The sequence below is a fragment of the Parasteatoda tepidariorum genome, chromosome 2, assembly GCF_043381705.1.
Source record: "Parasteatoda tepidariorum isolate YZ-2023 chromosome 2, CAS_Ptep_4.0, whole genome shotgun sequence".
NCBI lineage: Eukaryota > Metazoa > Arthropoda > Arachnida > Araneae > Theridiidae > Parasteatoda > Parasteatoda tepidariorum.
Window position 1 is genome coordinate 35539229 of NC_092205.1, and position 18164 is coordinate 35557392.

At 32.1% G+C, this 18164-nt stretch overlaps 1 protein-coding gene and 1 long non-coding RNA gene across 2 annotated transcripts in view; one reads left to right on the plus strand and one right to left on the minus strand.

Annotated features, from left to right (window-relative positions):
• Nucleotides 1-16834, plus strand: part of LOC107449877 (pancreatic triacylglycerol lipase) — a 30105-nt gene extending 13271 nt beyond the window's left edge. Inside the window, exons 5-10 of the mRNA XM_071177440.1 lie at nucleotides 1938-2054; nucleotides 8466-8588; nucleotides 9865-10122; nucleotides 14171-14303; nucleotides 15632-15823; nucleotides 16591-16834. Coding sequence (XP_071033541.1) covers nucleotides 1938-2054; nucleotides 8466-8588; nucleotides 9865-10122; nucleotides 14171-14303; nucleotides 15632-15823; nucleotides 16591-16750 — 983 coding nt within the window. The 3' untranslated portion in view covers nucleotides 16751-16834. The remainder of the gene's footprint in view (nucleotides 1-1937; nucleotides 2055-8465; nucleotides 8589-9864; nucleotides 10123-14170; nucleotides 14304-15631; nucleotides 15824-16590) is intronic.
• LOC139424979 (uncharacterized) lies at nucleotides 1607-14291 on the minus strand. Its single transcript, XR_011636127.1, has 3 exons — nucleotides 14164-14291; nucleotides 9213-9303; nucleotides 1607-1799 (listed from the first exon to the last, which is right to left on the minus strand). It is a non-coding gene; the product is annotated as an uncharacterized lncRNA (long non-coding RNA).
• Nucleotides 16835-18164: the final 1330 nt, after the last annotated feature.

Here is an 18164-nt window from a genome sequence, read left to right on the forward strand (position 1 = left end):
AAATTCAATAACAATTTGTGTTTCTGCTTAACTTTAAGATTTTGAACAGAACATCTTTAATTTTAATGTATGTGTTGCTGCTAAAAATCGCAGATTAAATAGGGTAAAGCGTTAAATTGCGAAATAAAGAATTTCAGCAGTTTACCTACGTAATGTGTGCTTTTACGGATTCCGTATCATTAAAATTAAAAGTCTCTCAATCTATCAGCTGAGAGTCGTGGTTGCTGAGGAGTTTGAGCGTTTGCCTTCCAATGAGGTGAACCGAATTCGAATACCAGCGATGCCTGATTGATACGAATTCCGCACCCAGATCACACTGACTACAGTGCTGACATTAAATATCCTCAGTGGTAGACGGATCATGGGTTAAAATACCTTTGCGGTCAGGCTAACCGTGGGAGGTCCTCATGATCTTCCTCTTCATGCAACGCAAATGCGGGTTAGTTCCATCAAAAAGTCCTACACGAAGGCAAATTTCTACCAAAACGTGATCCAGGAGTTCCCTTGTCTCCTGGATTGGATTCAAAATCACAAGGCTACGGAGTTGAACATTACTAGTCGTAAACCCAAAAAATTGGGTCGATGTGTGATTATAAAATAAAATCTATCAACCGGGAGCAGCTGTGGCTCAGGGGATAGACCCAGAGCGACCCGAACTTGAATCCCAGTGATGGATGGTTGTTACAATTCTGCTCCCGTCTCGCACCGACCACGGTGCTGACGTAATAATATCCTCAGTGGTAAATGGATCATGTGTTGGAATCCCCTTATGGTTGAGCTAACCGTAGCAGGTTTTCCTCACCATGTAACTTAAATTCTGGCTAGTACCCTCAAAAAGTCTTGCACGAAGGCTAGTTTCTCCCAATGTTTTATTCCAATGAATGCTGGCTTGTTTTTTGGGTTGGGTTCAAAATTTCTAGGGTTTATGGAGATAGATTCATGGAGTTGAGCATTGATAGTCGTAAACTCAAATTCGGCACAGATGTTCAATGACGGTTATAGAAAATTCTATTTATTAATGTGTTTATTGTTTGTAATAGCTGATTTTTTAAATAGCTGAAAATAAATAAATAACATTATGCTAATTTAAGCGAGCAAAAACGTTGCCAGCAAAGACCTTATTTTCACTTAAACGAGTGCCGAGTTGGTAATGTGTAGATTATCTAGGTAGTTTGCAGATTAACTACAATGTTAACCCATAGGCTAGCTAATTAGTACATTAGCTAGCTAATCAGTAGAATATCCGATTTTCGAAACATCAGATGCAAAATATGTATAATTATTCGGCTGTTTTAAAATCATCACCGTTGCCTTACAAGGCACCCATATTTCTTTACTTCCAATAATTTATTTGATATTTTTTTGATCGACAGCTATTAGCTCACTTAGCGTTGAGCTTAATTTCGGAAATTTTAATGCATAATTGCTAAATTTGCCAGTTTTATTATAAAGCATTTACAATGAATTCACAGTAGTGAAGACTTATGGGGGGGAAAAAGCAAAGTGAAGTGAAGGTTTATTAAAAAAATATGCAAAACGAATAAGTTAAAATTAAACTAGCTCCAGTTTTTTATTCAAAGCATCTGAAGAAAACAAGGCTCTTTGCTATAAATAACAGTAAATATAGGCTGATTTGAAAATTCTCTTCACATTATCTAATTAGACCAAGAGCATATAAGCTGATAGTAATAAGCTTAAAAATATCAGGTTCAATAACAAATAATGGAGACTTTTCCAATTATCGTTGTACATTGAGTAATGACGTTGACATTAACAGGAAAGCTGATTTTCCATTTAACCTATAAAAAATATACATTAGAACTAAAAGAAAAAAGTATAAAGGGAATTCGTAGGAACAAAAGGTATTCGTTATATAGAATAATCCAAGTGTATTTCATATGATGATTATCAGTGATGGTCTATATTTCAAATTATAGGTCTAGATCCTGCAGAACCATACTTCCAATACACATTGGAGGACGTCAGATTGGATCCAAGTGATGCTTATTTTGTAGATGTCATTCATACTGATGGTGGAAGTTTCATTACTGGAGGCTAGTTTTTCTCATTTTTTTAAAATTTTATTTGAATCACAGGAATAAAGCTAACTATTAAACTAATTCATATTTTAGAGGATAATTGGAAAGTTTATGAAAGAAGTATGCACAGTTTGCAAGAAATAAATGAATGAACCACCTTTAATAACATTTGATCTAATGATCGGATCTTTACTTTCTAGGACTCAATCTTAATGATTCGAGGGGGTGACCTCAAAATTAATTAGTGTAGACGATATTTTATGTTAAATCAGACACAAAAAACGTACTACTTCTGAATAAATACATCTTCTTTTCCGATGGATTATGATTTCTGAACCCCCAAATATAGAGGGTAGTCCCTATCTGTGAAATATAGTCCCAATAGTTTGACCAGGAGAACGGTCCTCAGTTTGGGACTCTTACTTTCTACGTATTTCACCCTATTTCGGGAACTTTTTCGGTGAATCGAACAATTGCACACAATTAAAAAATTCGTTTATTCAAAGATAATTTCATGCAAAATATAACTTTTAGTAAATATTTATTACTTTATTTAATAATAGTTGAAGGAATTTTGAGTTGTCGCAAAGTATACAATTTCTACATTTTAAAGAATGTAACTTTAATGAATTTATTTGAACCTCCAAAACTTTAAAACAATATTATGTAAGTTCGCTACAATGTTTTTGCATAGTTTGCAATTAGTAACAAATCTGTTGACACTGTCATTTTACAAAAATTACGAATTTTGAAATTAATATGATTTTTTAAAAGGCAAGCGAAGCTTAAGTGTTCCTTCACTAGTTAGTTTATCGTATACATAAATAAAAAAAATTGTTTTTTTTTTTTGCCGTATATAAAGGAGTTTTGTTTTGAGACATCATGATATCATCGTTATAAAAGAGCTAGAATAGTAGACATATTCTTAGAAAAGATCAATAGTTTTCTAGTTATTTGTCGATTTTTTTTCTTGTTAAATATTTCCTTCATTCACTTTTTAAATAATATGTTTGATATTATTAGAGATTAAATTTGATTAAGATTTCACTCTAAATTTGATACGGTTTCACTCTAAGCTGCAGTTTTTTTAAGCGATATTTCTTGTCTATTTTTTGTTGAAATTTGCGAGTTTAAGAAGGTTATATACAACTGGGGATCACATAAATGTTTCGAAAAGTTTCTGGAATAGTTAGGGCACATCAGCAGAAATAAAATTTCATAGGAACCCATGTCCGGAAATATCGCCATACGCCGAAAAGGGAGCTTCATCATATTGANTTTAAGTATATGCTCGTTTTCCTCTGAAACTTATTTTTGATGATCTTCTTTTATGCTTAATCTCAGGTTTATCCCGAGCTATCATCCAACAGTAGTCAGCGAACATGTTCTTGTCCCATCTACCTTGATATTAACGCTAAATATCTCTGATATCTTGATGGAACCTTTCCCCTATTCTTCGCTAACTGCTCCCAAATTTTCAGGGGAAAAGTCCACGTTTGAGTGAAGGAAATGCATTTTTACACTCATGGAGCAACCCAACGTTTTAAATTTCTCCAGCATTTTCATTACAATTTCCTTATAATCAGGATTCTTGTAATTACCCAGAAATTTACTGACATCTTTGAAAGCAACCCAAGCTTCTTTTTCCGTTTCTGTCATGTTAGTCTCAAATTCTTTATGCTTCATGAGTTTGCGGATATCTTGACCAACAACTATCCCTTCTTTCAACTTAGCTTGGGATAAACCTGGAAACGTTTTGCACAGGTATTTGAAACAACTGCCATCTTTTGGAACAGCCTTGACAGACTGCTTCATTACACCTAATTTTATATGTAGCGGTGGTAGCAATACTTTTTTCGGATCAACTAAGCTCTTTAGAATAACGTTCTTGGTGCCTGGGTCAAGATTTTGTCTTTTCGGCCATTCTTTTGTGACCCAATGTTGAGTCTTGTCACGGCTGTCCCACTCACAAATGAAACATGGGTACTTTATAAATCCCCCTTGTTAACCAAGAAGCATGGTGATAACTTTCAAATCACCGCAAATGATCCAACTGTGGTCGATTTATTTTATTTTGTTCAGGACGAGAGCCAGATTTAGATATTAGTCTTTGATTTTTCCGGTTATGCCCATGAGCATGGCAGGAGCAAAAATAACAATCATCAAAGTGGTTTTGGGGCTCTCTCCACGTCATAGGAATTCCAAATCGTAAATCAGTCTTCTTTCCTTGATGCCATAAGCGTAGATCATTGAGACACGGCACACAAACTTTATGAGGTGCCCAAGATTTGTCCTGATCTCCGAGTTTCATGTCAAAATATGCGAGATAAAGTTGTCTTACATAGTCTGTAATGCTTCTCATGCGATTTTTAACTACACTATATTCGCCGCATGTATAACAAAAGTCATCTGGGAAATTTTCACAATGTCTTGAACTCAAAGCCATGTTTCACGAAACGCACAGAAAAAAGCAAACTTTAAAATGACTCCCTATAACGCTTGCTTTTGTTTCTGAGAGATCAACGGACCTGGATAAGGATTCTCGCGACGCTATTGGTAGAGAGAGATTGATGTAGAGAGAGGGACGGTGACATGAAATAGTGATAGAGGGGTACTTTTGTAGATTTGACCAAAGTAGAATGCTGGTCAGTCAAGAAGGGTAGAAATTGAAAAATGAAATTTTTTTATGGTAAATGTTCATAAAAATTCCAGTAAAATTGAATTTTTCTAAAAAACGTGATGTGATGGACATGTTTCATTATTATTTTCCATTACAGCACCAAAAAATACATTAAGTTCAGCTATCAGACCCCTTGTATTTTTTTCATCGCAGGCCTTGATATTATTAGAGATCTTAAATTTGATTAAGATTTCACTCTAAATTTGATTCGGTTTCATTCTAAGCTGCAGTTTTTTTTAAAGCGACATTTCTAGTCTATTTTTTGTTGAAATTTGCGAGTTTAAGAAGGTTATATATAACTGAGGATCACATAAATGTTTCGAAAAATTTCTGGAATAGTTAGGGCACATTTGCAGGATTAAAATTACATAGAAACCCATGTCCGAAAATATCATCATACACCGATAGGGAAGCTTCTCCATAATGAATTATTTGTTAGTGTGCCTCTGAATTGGTCATAATGGAAAATCGCATCTAGCCGCATATGACGATATTATCTTCCTTTGCAGCGATATTATGAGTTCCTATGCAGTTTAATCCTGATAATGTTCTCTAACACTAGAAGTTTGTTGCAACATTCATGTGACACTCTGTTAGATACAACGTTTTTAAACTTGTACATTTCGACAAAAAATTGAGTAAACATAAACAGATAAAGCTTTAGATTTTTTTTAAAAATCTATAGCTTTAGGAGCAAAACTAATTTCGGATATGAAATCCCTACACCCGAATTAGTCAAGATTAAGTATTTGTGTAAATGCAACAAAATTTTTGTTTCTTAGTGTTATCGTTTAAATTTGCCAAAATCTTAACCTAATATGGTGCTTATTTGAACTATATTATCGTACTTCCCAAATTTGATTACACAATTCTATGGTTCAACTTGTGCGGAAACATGGTTCGATTTTAATACCTTAATAAAGTTGCAGATGTAGTGCCACAGCTAACAGAAATAAGTTAAAGCTTAAGTTCTTTTTAATCATGTTGCAACGTAATTTTGGAACGTGTACACATTTTATGAGAGCGTATTATTTTAACGTAATAAGCCAGAGGTTGTGAAAGCATTAAATATTGACAATTTATTATTCTTTTGGCTCAGATGGGACATCAGTGACTCTCTTATATTTTTTTCTGACCCTCCAAATGCAAGTAAAAATATATTTTGGTAATATTTAATTATTAAAAAAAACAATTTATTACTTAATAAAAAATATGTTAGATTCAGGGCTCGAAAAACCACCTGTCCGCTCGTCCTCGGCGGTCAAAAATTCCCCGCGGGCAACGAACTTCTCGTTAATGTTCATGATACATTTTCAATTTTTGTTTTGTTTAGCAATGAACTTACAAAAAACACATTACGTACTGATCTTAAACAAGAAGCGTTAAACGCAATTATGAACATCAGCCTAAATGGAAAACCCTTTTCAGATTTCTTTCCAGAAACCTCTGTAAATCATTGGCTTGATTGTGGAACTGGCAAATGTCATATTTGATTCATTTAAAAAACGTAGTACCCTCGGATAAATTGACATTCCAGATAACTTGATCTTTGTCATTTAAATTATTTCTTAAAGGAAATATTAGGTTACTATTAGTAACCTAGTATTTCTTTTATTACTGTATAATGTAATCCTAGTATTTGTAATCTTAGTAACTACTAATTCATTGTGCAATTTATATAAATGCTTGTAATAAGTAAGAGAAAATTATATTTTTATTTATATAGAAGCTACAGGTTAGTTTTAAAGGAGGACGGGTACATTGTTGGACCGGCCGTCCTCGAGGACGGGTAAAATGTCTGAGTTTTCTCGAGACCTGTGTTAGATTATTAGAATAATTTACTAAAATATAAAATCCAAAAGAAGTAGCTTGAAAAATCTTTTTTTTTATTCACATTCAAAAATTTATCAATAATTGATTTTGTAAATAAATAAAATTTTAATTATGAATTACTGTTTTTCTTAGATCTAAATAACTGCCAATAAGTGCAAATATGAAAAATTGTTGTTTGGAAGTGAGCCGTACTTGCCAAAGGATACACGTGTCCTTACCTTCGCCTATCTATATCTATTTCATAACCATAAATTATTAAAATTCTAAATATAATATTTTTCACTTATTTCGACCTAAATTAATACAAGATACGGAAAAAAAATTTGAAAAATGTGTTTAATGAAAATTCTGTGTCAAAAAGTAAATTGTGTACAACAAATTGAGACTATGATCATTATGATGAGAGTAGAGAGAGTAAAGAAAACGTCGTGCACTTAGGTAATCTATTTAAAACACTTGTTTTATTTCTTTGACACAGATGGAATTTTTCATAGACAAATAGATTCCATGATTGTAGTAATTTTCACATCTTATACACGTTATCTTACACTTGAGTTCACATAATCATTGTTCAACCGTAAATAAATAAAGAAGAAAGTTATTTTCTTCCCATTATTATTTTTTGGAGCAATTCTTTTTTCTTCAAACACGCAAGAATATCATTTATTAACTTTTATGATTATCTCGAGTACCATATCTATTTTAGAAAAGTGTTCTATTTATTAGTTGTCACGAATAATGAAGGGGATTTACTTTATCCTTATTTTAATTCTAAACTATTTAGAAATTCAGTTTTTTTCTCGATATTAGACGTAAGACTAACGAGATTACGTGTTTGTATTAAACGCTACGTTATAATATAAATAGCTGCCTTCGGGAGTCAGTTTTTCCACCCTCACGAACTTCTTACCATATGACTCCACGTAGGCCTTTTTGCTTTCGGTTGAATCGCTCTGAATGCTTGGTTCGCCTTCACGTACTCGGCGCTTTGCTGCTCCCTCTGGAGAATAAAAATTTTAAGCAGCAAATTTTTAAACAAAAATAGCGCGAAGGATTTTAAGAGCAAATAGGAGTTAGCTTGCTTGGAGAAATGACTTAAAATTTCGGCCTATTTTTTCTTTAAATACATAGATTTTTAGGAGAATAGGTCAATAGTTAAAAGATGAATATAAAAAGAACAGTTTGGTGCTAGAGTGCAAGTGAAACCACAACCTGCTAATTTGCTACTACTGTAATACGATGTTAAATAGAAACATGTTTTTCAATTGAAATATTTTTTTTATTTCCAATGTCCACCATGTGTATCAACATTTCGTCAATTCAGGTATTTACAGAGCAGATTTGTGAACCACTGTTTCAATGGCACCGTATTCAGTCGGTCAACGTGGCTCTCACAGTAAGGGCAGAGAATGAAAGAACATCTATGCCTTGTCCGCGATTCAAACCCAGAACCTTTCTGATGCAAGGCCCTGATCCCTACATAGTCCGGTCGGCATTTCATTTGAAATATGATATTGCGTTATAGTTGTAAGAAAAAAATAATTTGAGTAACACATCACTATGTAACAAATTTTCACCTTACTATGGTTCATCATGTGCATATAATATTTTTAACAGTGTAAATTTGTATCCGATGTTTTGTTAATAAAATTATATCCTATCTCACTTTTAGGATATAATTTTTTCCCTTTTTAGAGTGACGCATTTTATTGTCACTTTTTATTTATTTAAAATAATATTTTGTGTTTATTTTTTACACTTGATTATTTATTATGTTAAAAGTTCAACATATTTTTGTTTTCAGCTAATTCTAATATTTTTTTTTATATTCTAACAAAATAATATTCAACACAACTCTTGTCTTTTACAAATTCTGTTTATTTTAATGTTTGAAAATTATACATTTTTAACAGGTTTGGGTATGATTCAAGATTGTGGTCATGTTGATTTTTATCCCAACGGAGGAAAGAGACAGCCTGGTTGCAATCAAAACGTTGTTGGAGCCATAGGCAAGGAAGGCGGAGATCTTCTTCATGGTACGTTTATTGACATGCTATAAATTATTTTCGCATGAATGTTTTTAAAGCTTTTATTTATTAAGACTTCATGTTGATTTGCATGCAATTTAACTTAATTATTTTAAAATTATTTAATGATAATATTATTTAAAAGGTTCCTTTTATTTGTACATGTGTTTAATCTTCAGTATTTTATTTTCAAGTAATTTTGCAATTATGCAGTACCATGCAATAATGTACCCTATAGTACCATGTAATACTTATATGAAATCTGTATCATCTTCCAGTTTTTGTTTAAGAATGGTATATGTATGTGAATCCATGCAGTTTTTGTAATGTTTCCCATTTGGATATTTATTCTGAGTTTGAATGATTTAAATACTTTTGGATTTTTATATGGATTAAAGCCCTTGCAGATCAGTTTAGATTTTCCCACCAAAGTTTATCTGATTTTTTTTTTACTTGGGTACCTGCTAATTTTCATGTGTAAGGATTCGTATTATGTTTATTTGTACATTTCCTGTGTAGATTTGTAGGGGTTTCCCATCTAAGCCTATGAAGTTATCAAAAAACATTACAGGCTTTTTTTAAATTTGAGCAACTCATGTACATTTGTATAGGATAAGTGCATAAGATACTTACCAAACAAAAGAGGAAGAAAAAATTTCTAACATTTCCCCTTACCATCCAAAAGTAAAAACTGGAGACTATCCTTATGACCCCATGGCACCACCTAGTAGTGATTAATAGATGAGAAAAAAGAATGGCATCAGTCACTCAGAGCTATTAAAACTGTTTTGGAAATAAGGAAAGAAGATCATTTTGCATCCTTATCTTTAAAATTTTTCAGTGTAAAAGTAAACAAAATTACAATTTAATATATATATATATATATATATACCACCCCTGAGCTGTTAGCTAGGATTCGTTTTGAAATTTAGATTCTCCTAATGCATGCAATGCATTGTGTTATTATTCCCACAATGAAAAATAATTGTAAATGGTGTCCGTCTTAGGACAAAAACTTAGGAAAATCCCATTAGATTTAAAAATTTTCATGAGTGTTTTCTTATGTGTGCTAGATCTACATTTTGATCTTTAAGGGTGCTTTTCCGTGAATTCTGAGAAAATTTATTTCTATATTTTTATATTTTCGATATTTTTATAATTTCTAATCACTCTTCTTTAAACATTATTTAAAAGCAGATCTCAAAGAACATCGTTCAAATTCTTCTATAACATTATTTTGCCACACATCAAATACTTTTTATTAAACTGACCGATTTTATTTCAGGCATACGGCGTTTCATTGGTTGCAATCACATTCGTGCTTACGAGTTCTTTACCGAATCTGTAAATTCTGATTGTCCTTTCTATGGATATGTTTGTGACACGTATGATAATTTCTCAGTGGGCAAGTGTCCATGGGGTTGTGGACCTGACCAATCACTATGCGCACCTATGGGTCTTCGAGCTGATAAATGGAAAAAATTCAAAACAGAAGAATCTGTCAAGATGTTCTTACACACCAGTAATACTGAACCATTTTGTCGTAAGTTTGAAAAATGCACCATTATTTTAAAATTGTATAGCTTGATATTAGTATGCTCACTGTTTATCCATCAGATGGGGTTTATTGAAACACAGGAAAAAATATAACATTGAAACACTTAAAAAGTATAGCATTGAAACACTTGAAAAAAATATAGCATTGAAACACTTGAAAAAAATATAACATTGAAACAATGGAAAAGTATAGCATTGAAACACTTGAAAAAAATATAGCATAGAAACACTTGAAAAAATATAGCATTGAAGCAATGGAAAAAAATAGTTATACGTTTACATGATTCAAATACATTTTAGTTACAAATGTAGTTTAATAATTTTTCTTAATATTATTACTAAACTGATGTCAGAAATTTAGAAATGCATTGATTAAATTATTGAAAACTGATTATCGAATTATGTTGAACCATACTATCGTGCAAATAACTCCTTTTTAAACTTTATCACGCAATCTTACAAAAAAGCGGAAAATATGGTTGAATATCATACTATTGTGGACATGACTCAATGTGTGAAACATAGTTCAATATAACAAACACCTTATTAAGTTTGCATCAAATTTGCTCGAAAATATCATTCGATATATTGATATTACGCTTCAACTTCGAACCAATTTTTCGGGGAGAATTTAAGAATAATTTAATCCATGATTTTTCGTGTTGCTATGAATTTTATAAGATTGTTCTACATTTAGCACATTTTAAAAGATATATAAATTTTTTATTATATTAAGAGTGAAATATTTGAAATTTTAGTTTATAGTTTTTTACTCTTTGAACACTGAGTGTAATAAGTAAATAAACAGATTTTTGGTTGAGAAGATTAAAATGTCTATTTATAAAATGATAATACTATTAATTTTTTTTATTTGTTTATTTCTACAAATATGTTAAACATTGTGTTTAATTGTTTTGGAATAGTTTTCTAACATTAACTAAACTAAATTAAGTTGTTGCTTCTGGATAACAAAAATCGGGTGCGTAATTTTTTATAGCATTTAAATTTTGCATGCAACCGCAGAATATTTTAAACAATAAAAAAAGTATTAAATATAATACTAAACAGAGCGTATCAAAGTGCAGTTGCTATACCACGTATAATTTTGAACTTATTATCATATATTTGATTCCGTCATTAATTTAATTACAGCTGGACAATTCAATTATTTTAAAATATTTATTAAGTTCGATGTATATCTCTAAAGTGTATATAGTATGTATGGCTTAATTAAGCACTGATAGGTCTCCAAATCTAGTATTACATTTGAAATATTATCTTAAATGTATGTAACACTTATTATATAATAATAGTAAGATAATAAATGACGTTTTAGCTACGATAACTTTTTTAATGGTTGTATTAAAATAATCCTAATAACATAATTTACTAACATAATACCGTTTTTATGTTCTGATACTATAATATTATAATATTGTGATAGCCGGCCAGGTGGCCGAGCTGTTAGCGTGCCTGACTGCGGAGCCAGTGGCTGCGGGTTCGAATCCCGCTCTGGGCATGGATGTTTCTTTCTCTCTATCTGTGTTCTATGTCCTTTCTCCTTTGTGTGTGAATGAGACCCGCCCTATAAATGGGTCGTGGTAGTGTGACGTGGGCGACGCTGCTCCACCGCCGTGGCTTCGCCACAGGTGCCCACTGGGTAACGAAAAGAGAGTTAGCAGTTCTGGCACATTCTGTGGCCAATGGACAATAGTTCCAAGTGCCCGCCATTAAAAAAAAAAATAATATTGTGATATCGAATATTTTGAAGATCCATTTCGAATAGTTTCAATGATCACTATAAAAAAATTAAAATTGAATAAATAATTTAAGCTAAATGTTACTTTTTTCTCTTCAGTCTTAATATGAATGAATGAAGCAGATAATCTGCAAAATTCTTAAATTAATCATGTTAGGAATTTCGATAAATTTATTAACAACGTATTTAACAAGTTACAAAAGTTTATATTTTCTAAAATATTTAATGATTTATACAATTCTATACATATGGCTTTCATACATCCATAAAGCATTTATTCATCGATTTTCTAGGTTGCTTAATTCACTTACATGGGAGCAAATGACGTTTTTAAATTATGTAAGGAATATTGAAATTTGATGATGCTAAAGTTTTATTTTTATTGTTAGTGTTTAATTTATTAAGAATACTGACGAATACATGTATCTGAATTCCACAATTACTTATGATATGATAAACAGACTAAAAAACAAGAAAACCAGATTATTAAAATCAAATAGTAAGGACTATAAAAATATTTGGCGCAGTCTAGCAGAATAATAGCAGGGTATTTGTTTAACTTTGAAATTTACCAAAAGTACAAGCCACCTGATAAAGCCATCAAATGCAATAGACTACGATGAGCCGCAATGGCTAAGGGGATAGAGCGTTCACCTTCCAATGAGGTGAACCGGGATTCGATCCCGGCGATGGCTGGTCGATACGAATTCTGCATCAGGCTCGCACCAACCACAGTGCTGACATGAAATATCCTCAGTGGTAGACGGATCATGGGTTAGAGTCCCTTTGCCGTCAGTCTAACAGTGGGAGGTTCTCGTGGTTTTCCTCTCCATGTAACGCAAATACGAATTGGTTCCATCAAAAAGTCCTCCACGAAGGCAAATTTCTCCCACTGTCCAGGAGTTCCCTTTTCTTCTGGTTTGGGATCAAAATTACAAGGCTACGGAGTTGAACATTAGCAGTCGTAAACCCAAAAATTGGGTCGGCTGTTCAACGACGGTTATGAAATAAAATAAAATAGACTACGATGACTCGGCGATCTATATCATTCTAATAATACAAATTCAACAAAAAAGCTCACTTTTACTAATGCCATGAGAAACAGAAGAAGACCACCAATTAGGTGGCTTTGACTTAGTGAAGGACTTTCATATAGTAAATTAGGGAAACTGAAAGAGCCTTGATACGGNATATTATCTCCTAATTATGTAAGGAATATTGAAATTTGATGATGCTAAAGTTTTATTTTTATTGTTAGTGTTTAATTTATTAAGAATACTGACGAATACATGTATCTGAATTCCACAATTACTTATGATATGATAAACAGACTAAAAAACAAGAAAACCAGATTATTAAAATCAAATAGTAAGGACTATAAAAATATTTGGCGCAGTCTAGCAGAATAATAGCAGGGTATTTGTTTAACTTTGAAATTTACCAAAAGTACAAGCCACCTGATAAAGCCATCAAATGCAATAGACTACGATGAGCCGCAATGGCTAAGGGGATAGAGCGTTCACCTTCCAATGAGGTGAACCGGGATTCGATCCCGGCGATGGCTGGTCGATACGAATTCTGCATCAGGCTCGCACCAACCACAGTGCTGACATGAAATATCCTCAGTGGTAGACGGATCATGGGTTAGAGTCCCTTTGCCGTCAGTCTAACAGTGGGAGGTTCTCGTGGTTTTCCTCTCCATGTAACGCAAATACGAATTGGTTCCATCAAAAAGTCCTCCACGAAGGCAAATTTCTCCCACTGTCCAGGAGTTCCCTTTTCTTCTGGTTTGGGATCAAAATTACAAGGCTACGGAGTTGAACATTAGCAGTCGTAAACCCAAAAATTGGGTCGGCTGTTCAACGACGGTTATGAAATAAAATAAAATAGACTACGATGACTCGGCGATCTATATCATTCTAATAATACAAATTCAACAAAAAAGCTCACTTTTACTAATGCCATGAGAAACAGAAGAAGACCACCAATTAGGTGGCTTTGACTTAGTGAAGGACTTTCATATAGTAAATTAGGGAAACTGAAAGAGCCTTGATACGGAAAGTACCATATGGCAAAGACTACTTGGGATGGTCTTGGCCTTTAACAGGCTGTAATGTTTTGAAAGAAGAAGTACGAACAATACAAAGAAACAAACTTGCATATAAATAATTTCAGAATTCATGATATACTGATAAACATGAAAGCTTCAAATAATTCATCTTAGAACCTAAATTATGAAGAATGAATGTTATTTAATGTGATTGTTACTTTCCAGGCCATCATTACATCATTAACTTGCGATGTTCTCTGGGAGAAGAAGCCAGGATGCATACGACAGAGAAAGGCAGACTTTTTGTTCGATTAACAGGAACCAAAGCACAATCTCCTGTTTTAGAAGCGAAAAAAGAGTGAGTTCTTTCATTTTTATAGGTTACATTGGTTAAAACATTTTGAAGTATTCAATAAAATATAATAAAGTAAAATTTTTTCAAATTTTTCAAAAGGGAGAAAATGATTTATTTTTATCACATCTACGTTATTTTGTCAACAAAAAAAAAAAAAAAAAAAAAAAAAAAAAAAAAAAAAACGTAGGGCACATCGTTTGCAGAGAACATGGGGTGTATTTTAGCTGCTGAATATATTTTTCTAAAGCTTACACTCAGCCAGCTTTAGGGCTATAGATTTGTTTTTGAAGCTAAACTCCATCTCTAGCCGGGCTATATTAATTTCCTGACTTACACTTTAAAGAAGTCAATAATAATTTATGGGTTCACATTAAGATTATGTTTTGTAAGGCATAGGCAGTCAAGAATATGTTCTGGTGAAACCTGGAAGGCAGAGCACCCAAGACTGATCAGAAAATCTTTGTTTATAGCATGTTAAGGTCAAAGATCTAAAGTGTTCACTGCAGAATTGGGTTATAGCAGTTTATTCTTGCCTGCTACACCGAAGGGACAGAGAATCACCTGGGTTAAAACTGTTGTTAGTGGAGGGCACCTCAAAGCAGCCAGAGAATCAGAAGACTGAACAGCGTCACATTTTGCCAGGGTGTTGCAATCTTGTTGCCAGCTATGTTGACGTGCAAAGGAATCCATTACGTGTGAATCTCGCGAGAAGATAAAAGACGTTTAAGCTTGCCTATATTATCTCCTACCCCATACAAATGGGAAAGATACTCGGTGGTGCTTCGACTGTCAGTTAAACACCAGCTGCTACCCGAATCAGGAAATGAAAGTACTTCACTGAGGTTTATATCAATTCGCTCCATAAAGAAACATATAAACCATCTGGAATTTTCAATTTGACACCACAGGAATCGTTTTAGGACCTAATATAGATAAAACTACCAAAACAAGGCTTTTCATTCTTGCTGCCTTTCGTAGAATAGCATCTTCTGGAATATTATTAATTAATTCAAGAGTAAGTTGCCTTAGATATTCAGGAGGATATAAAGTCTTGTTAATGGGTTGAGAGATGCTGTCAGAAATACATTTTGGAAAGATCCAGAGAGGAGTCGATGCAAAATTTAAAGGATGCGGCTCAACAGAGTTGAAAATCAAAGTATCAGTGATTATCTGGGTGTAGGGGCTACTTTTTTTCAGTCTTTGATTGTTTCTCCAACACTTGATTGTTATCCCAACACTAACTGCAACAAAAACAGAAATGTATTTCTTTGATACTTTTCAATGAATAAAAATGTAATTTAAACATAGTTTGATGATAAATTTATTTTCAGGTACGTTCAATTTTTTCCGGGAGCAGCGATTGAGTTTTTGGTTTCCACAACTCAGATGGGACGACTTTTGAGGCTGGACCTTGAATGGCGTTCCACCGCATCCCTTCTCAACCCCCTCACCTGGAGATTGTTCAATGTCCCACAAGTTTATGTTCATGACGTGATTGTTACCCACCTAGAAACAGGGGAAAGGTAGTAATCTTTATTATTTATGTATTTTTTAAATTAAGATAAGTTTGAAAACAGGCTCGTTGCTTTCTGCTTAAGGAGCTTGAAGTATTTTTAGACTAAGTTTAAATATTAGATGTAAAGTTTGATAAAAGACCACACTACTATACACTACCTCACAAGACAAAAACTATAAAACAATGTTTTATACTTATGTCATCATTCCAACTGAAATAGTTAATTTGTACCTACAGCTGTGTCAAGCTGTTGCTCCCAAATCGTAGTTATTTTAAAATCTTTATTCGAAAATATTAGAACATTTTTTTTTATTATTGTTCTCAAGTAAGAATTGTTCGACGAATTTTGTAATTAATTTTGAAGAAATTAGTGAGAATTAACTTTTCGGTTTCTAAAAAGGAACGGTTAGCCATATGTTTTTTAATTTTTCGTTTGGCTTTGCATATCGTTACTTATTTTTGAGAAAATGGGAAATTGTTTTTATTTTAATTAATAAACGTTTAAACTACCATGGAGTGATTACGCATTCGATCTTGTTTAAAACCATCTCTCCTGAGCTTTTTATAGGTTTTCAATTTGTGCTTAGAGGAATTTTTAAACTTTTTTTTTTGAATTACAATTTTTTTGATGCTTTAAATTCTAAAAAGCAAAATATATCGAACATATTTGTTTGCTTGTTTATGTGACATTAATCGCACTGTTTTCATATTGTTTTCACCATATTAATAATCAACACAATGTTAATCCTGCTTTATTGGAATCTTCTTTTTCAGGGTAATATTTTGCGGAAAGGATGAAGCTTTAATACCTCATAAAATTAAAACAATTTTTGCCAACCAAAGCTGCTTGAGGCATCCAACACAAGCTGATGATAAAAAGAAAAAGAAAACAGCTGAATCTCCCCACAATTATCGTGAAGGAAGATATTTTTAGGAGAAAGAAACATTTTACTGCACAATCTTATTTATTTTATTTATTAAATGTGATGTAAAATAAATTATTTTAATACTTTTAGCATGCTTAGCAGTCGATTTCTTTGCACTTTTTGACGCATGACATACTAGTGACACTTATCGATATATTATTAGATTTTGCCACGGTTTCAATTTTTTTTTCTTTTAGAAAAAATATAAATTTCGTAATATTTGTGGAAAAGTAAAAAGTGAGTTTAAAAATGGTAGGAAATAATTTAAGAAACAAATTGCATATTTATAATTTCTTTCATATCGAAATCTATTTGTACATTAAAAATGTATATATATAGCTGTTAAGACTTTTCAACTAAATTCTTAAAATTAAAATGAAGTTGAAACGTTTAAAGTTTCCACCAGATTCATGAATCATTTGTTAGTACTTCTTAAATTTTTCCCTGTAATAATCACCCTGTAATAATTTGAAACAAATAAATTTGAATTATTAAAATATTATTAATAATAATTTTTAAAGCATACAATTTTTATATATTTCTAATTAATATATTATGTAAGTGTATTTTTACAATTACATATATAGGAATTAAAAATATTAGAATTTCGAGAAAGAAAAAACCTATCCTTTAATTAATCAAGTATAGTATATTACTTTTTGATAGACTTCTCAAAACACACTATTGTAAAATACAAAACTCTGAGAAAATGTTGTTTTGTGCATAAACAGGAAAAATGTGCAATTGCAAGCGGTAGTTGTCATTATTACTACTTTTTTTGAGGTAGGCAAAAAGGCATAAATTGTGTACTGACAAAGGCTAACTTGTTATTTTTTAAGAAAAGCCCTTCTGGAACCCATTTTTATTTTTCTTGCTCACTAACCAGTTTCCAATTTAACACTTTTTCACTTAACTGTTCTAATTGAAAAAAACAATTATTACTTAGATTTAATACATAAATTGATTATCGAGAAGTTAAATAATCGTAAGTAGGAAGAATTTTCTGAAAATTAAGCTACTTTATCAACACTTGCAGAGATACTTTTTCCTTAGCTAATCGATCTTACTTACATAATGAATTTTTGATTTGTCACAGCGAGTAAAACTATTTTTTTTTAATTGAAAAAAAACAACAACTTGATTTTCTACATTAAAACTTAAGTGCTGCTACTATGAAAGGAAGTATTTTTTGACGACCAGGCTATTATACTTTTTTCTGGGCACCTAAAGAAAAACCAAGTTTTTAAAAAGTCCAAGAAAGAAAAATCACAATGAGAGATATAACACTTAGCTGTTAATTCCACATACATATAAATAGTATTACACTGAAAATAAAATTATAGACAAAACTCTCAAAATATGGTTAAATTTATCGCGTTTTCTGGCTGTATAGGAATACCAAAAACAACTAAGGTAAATCCA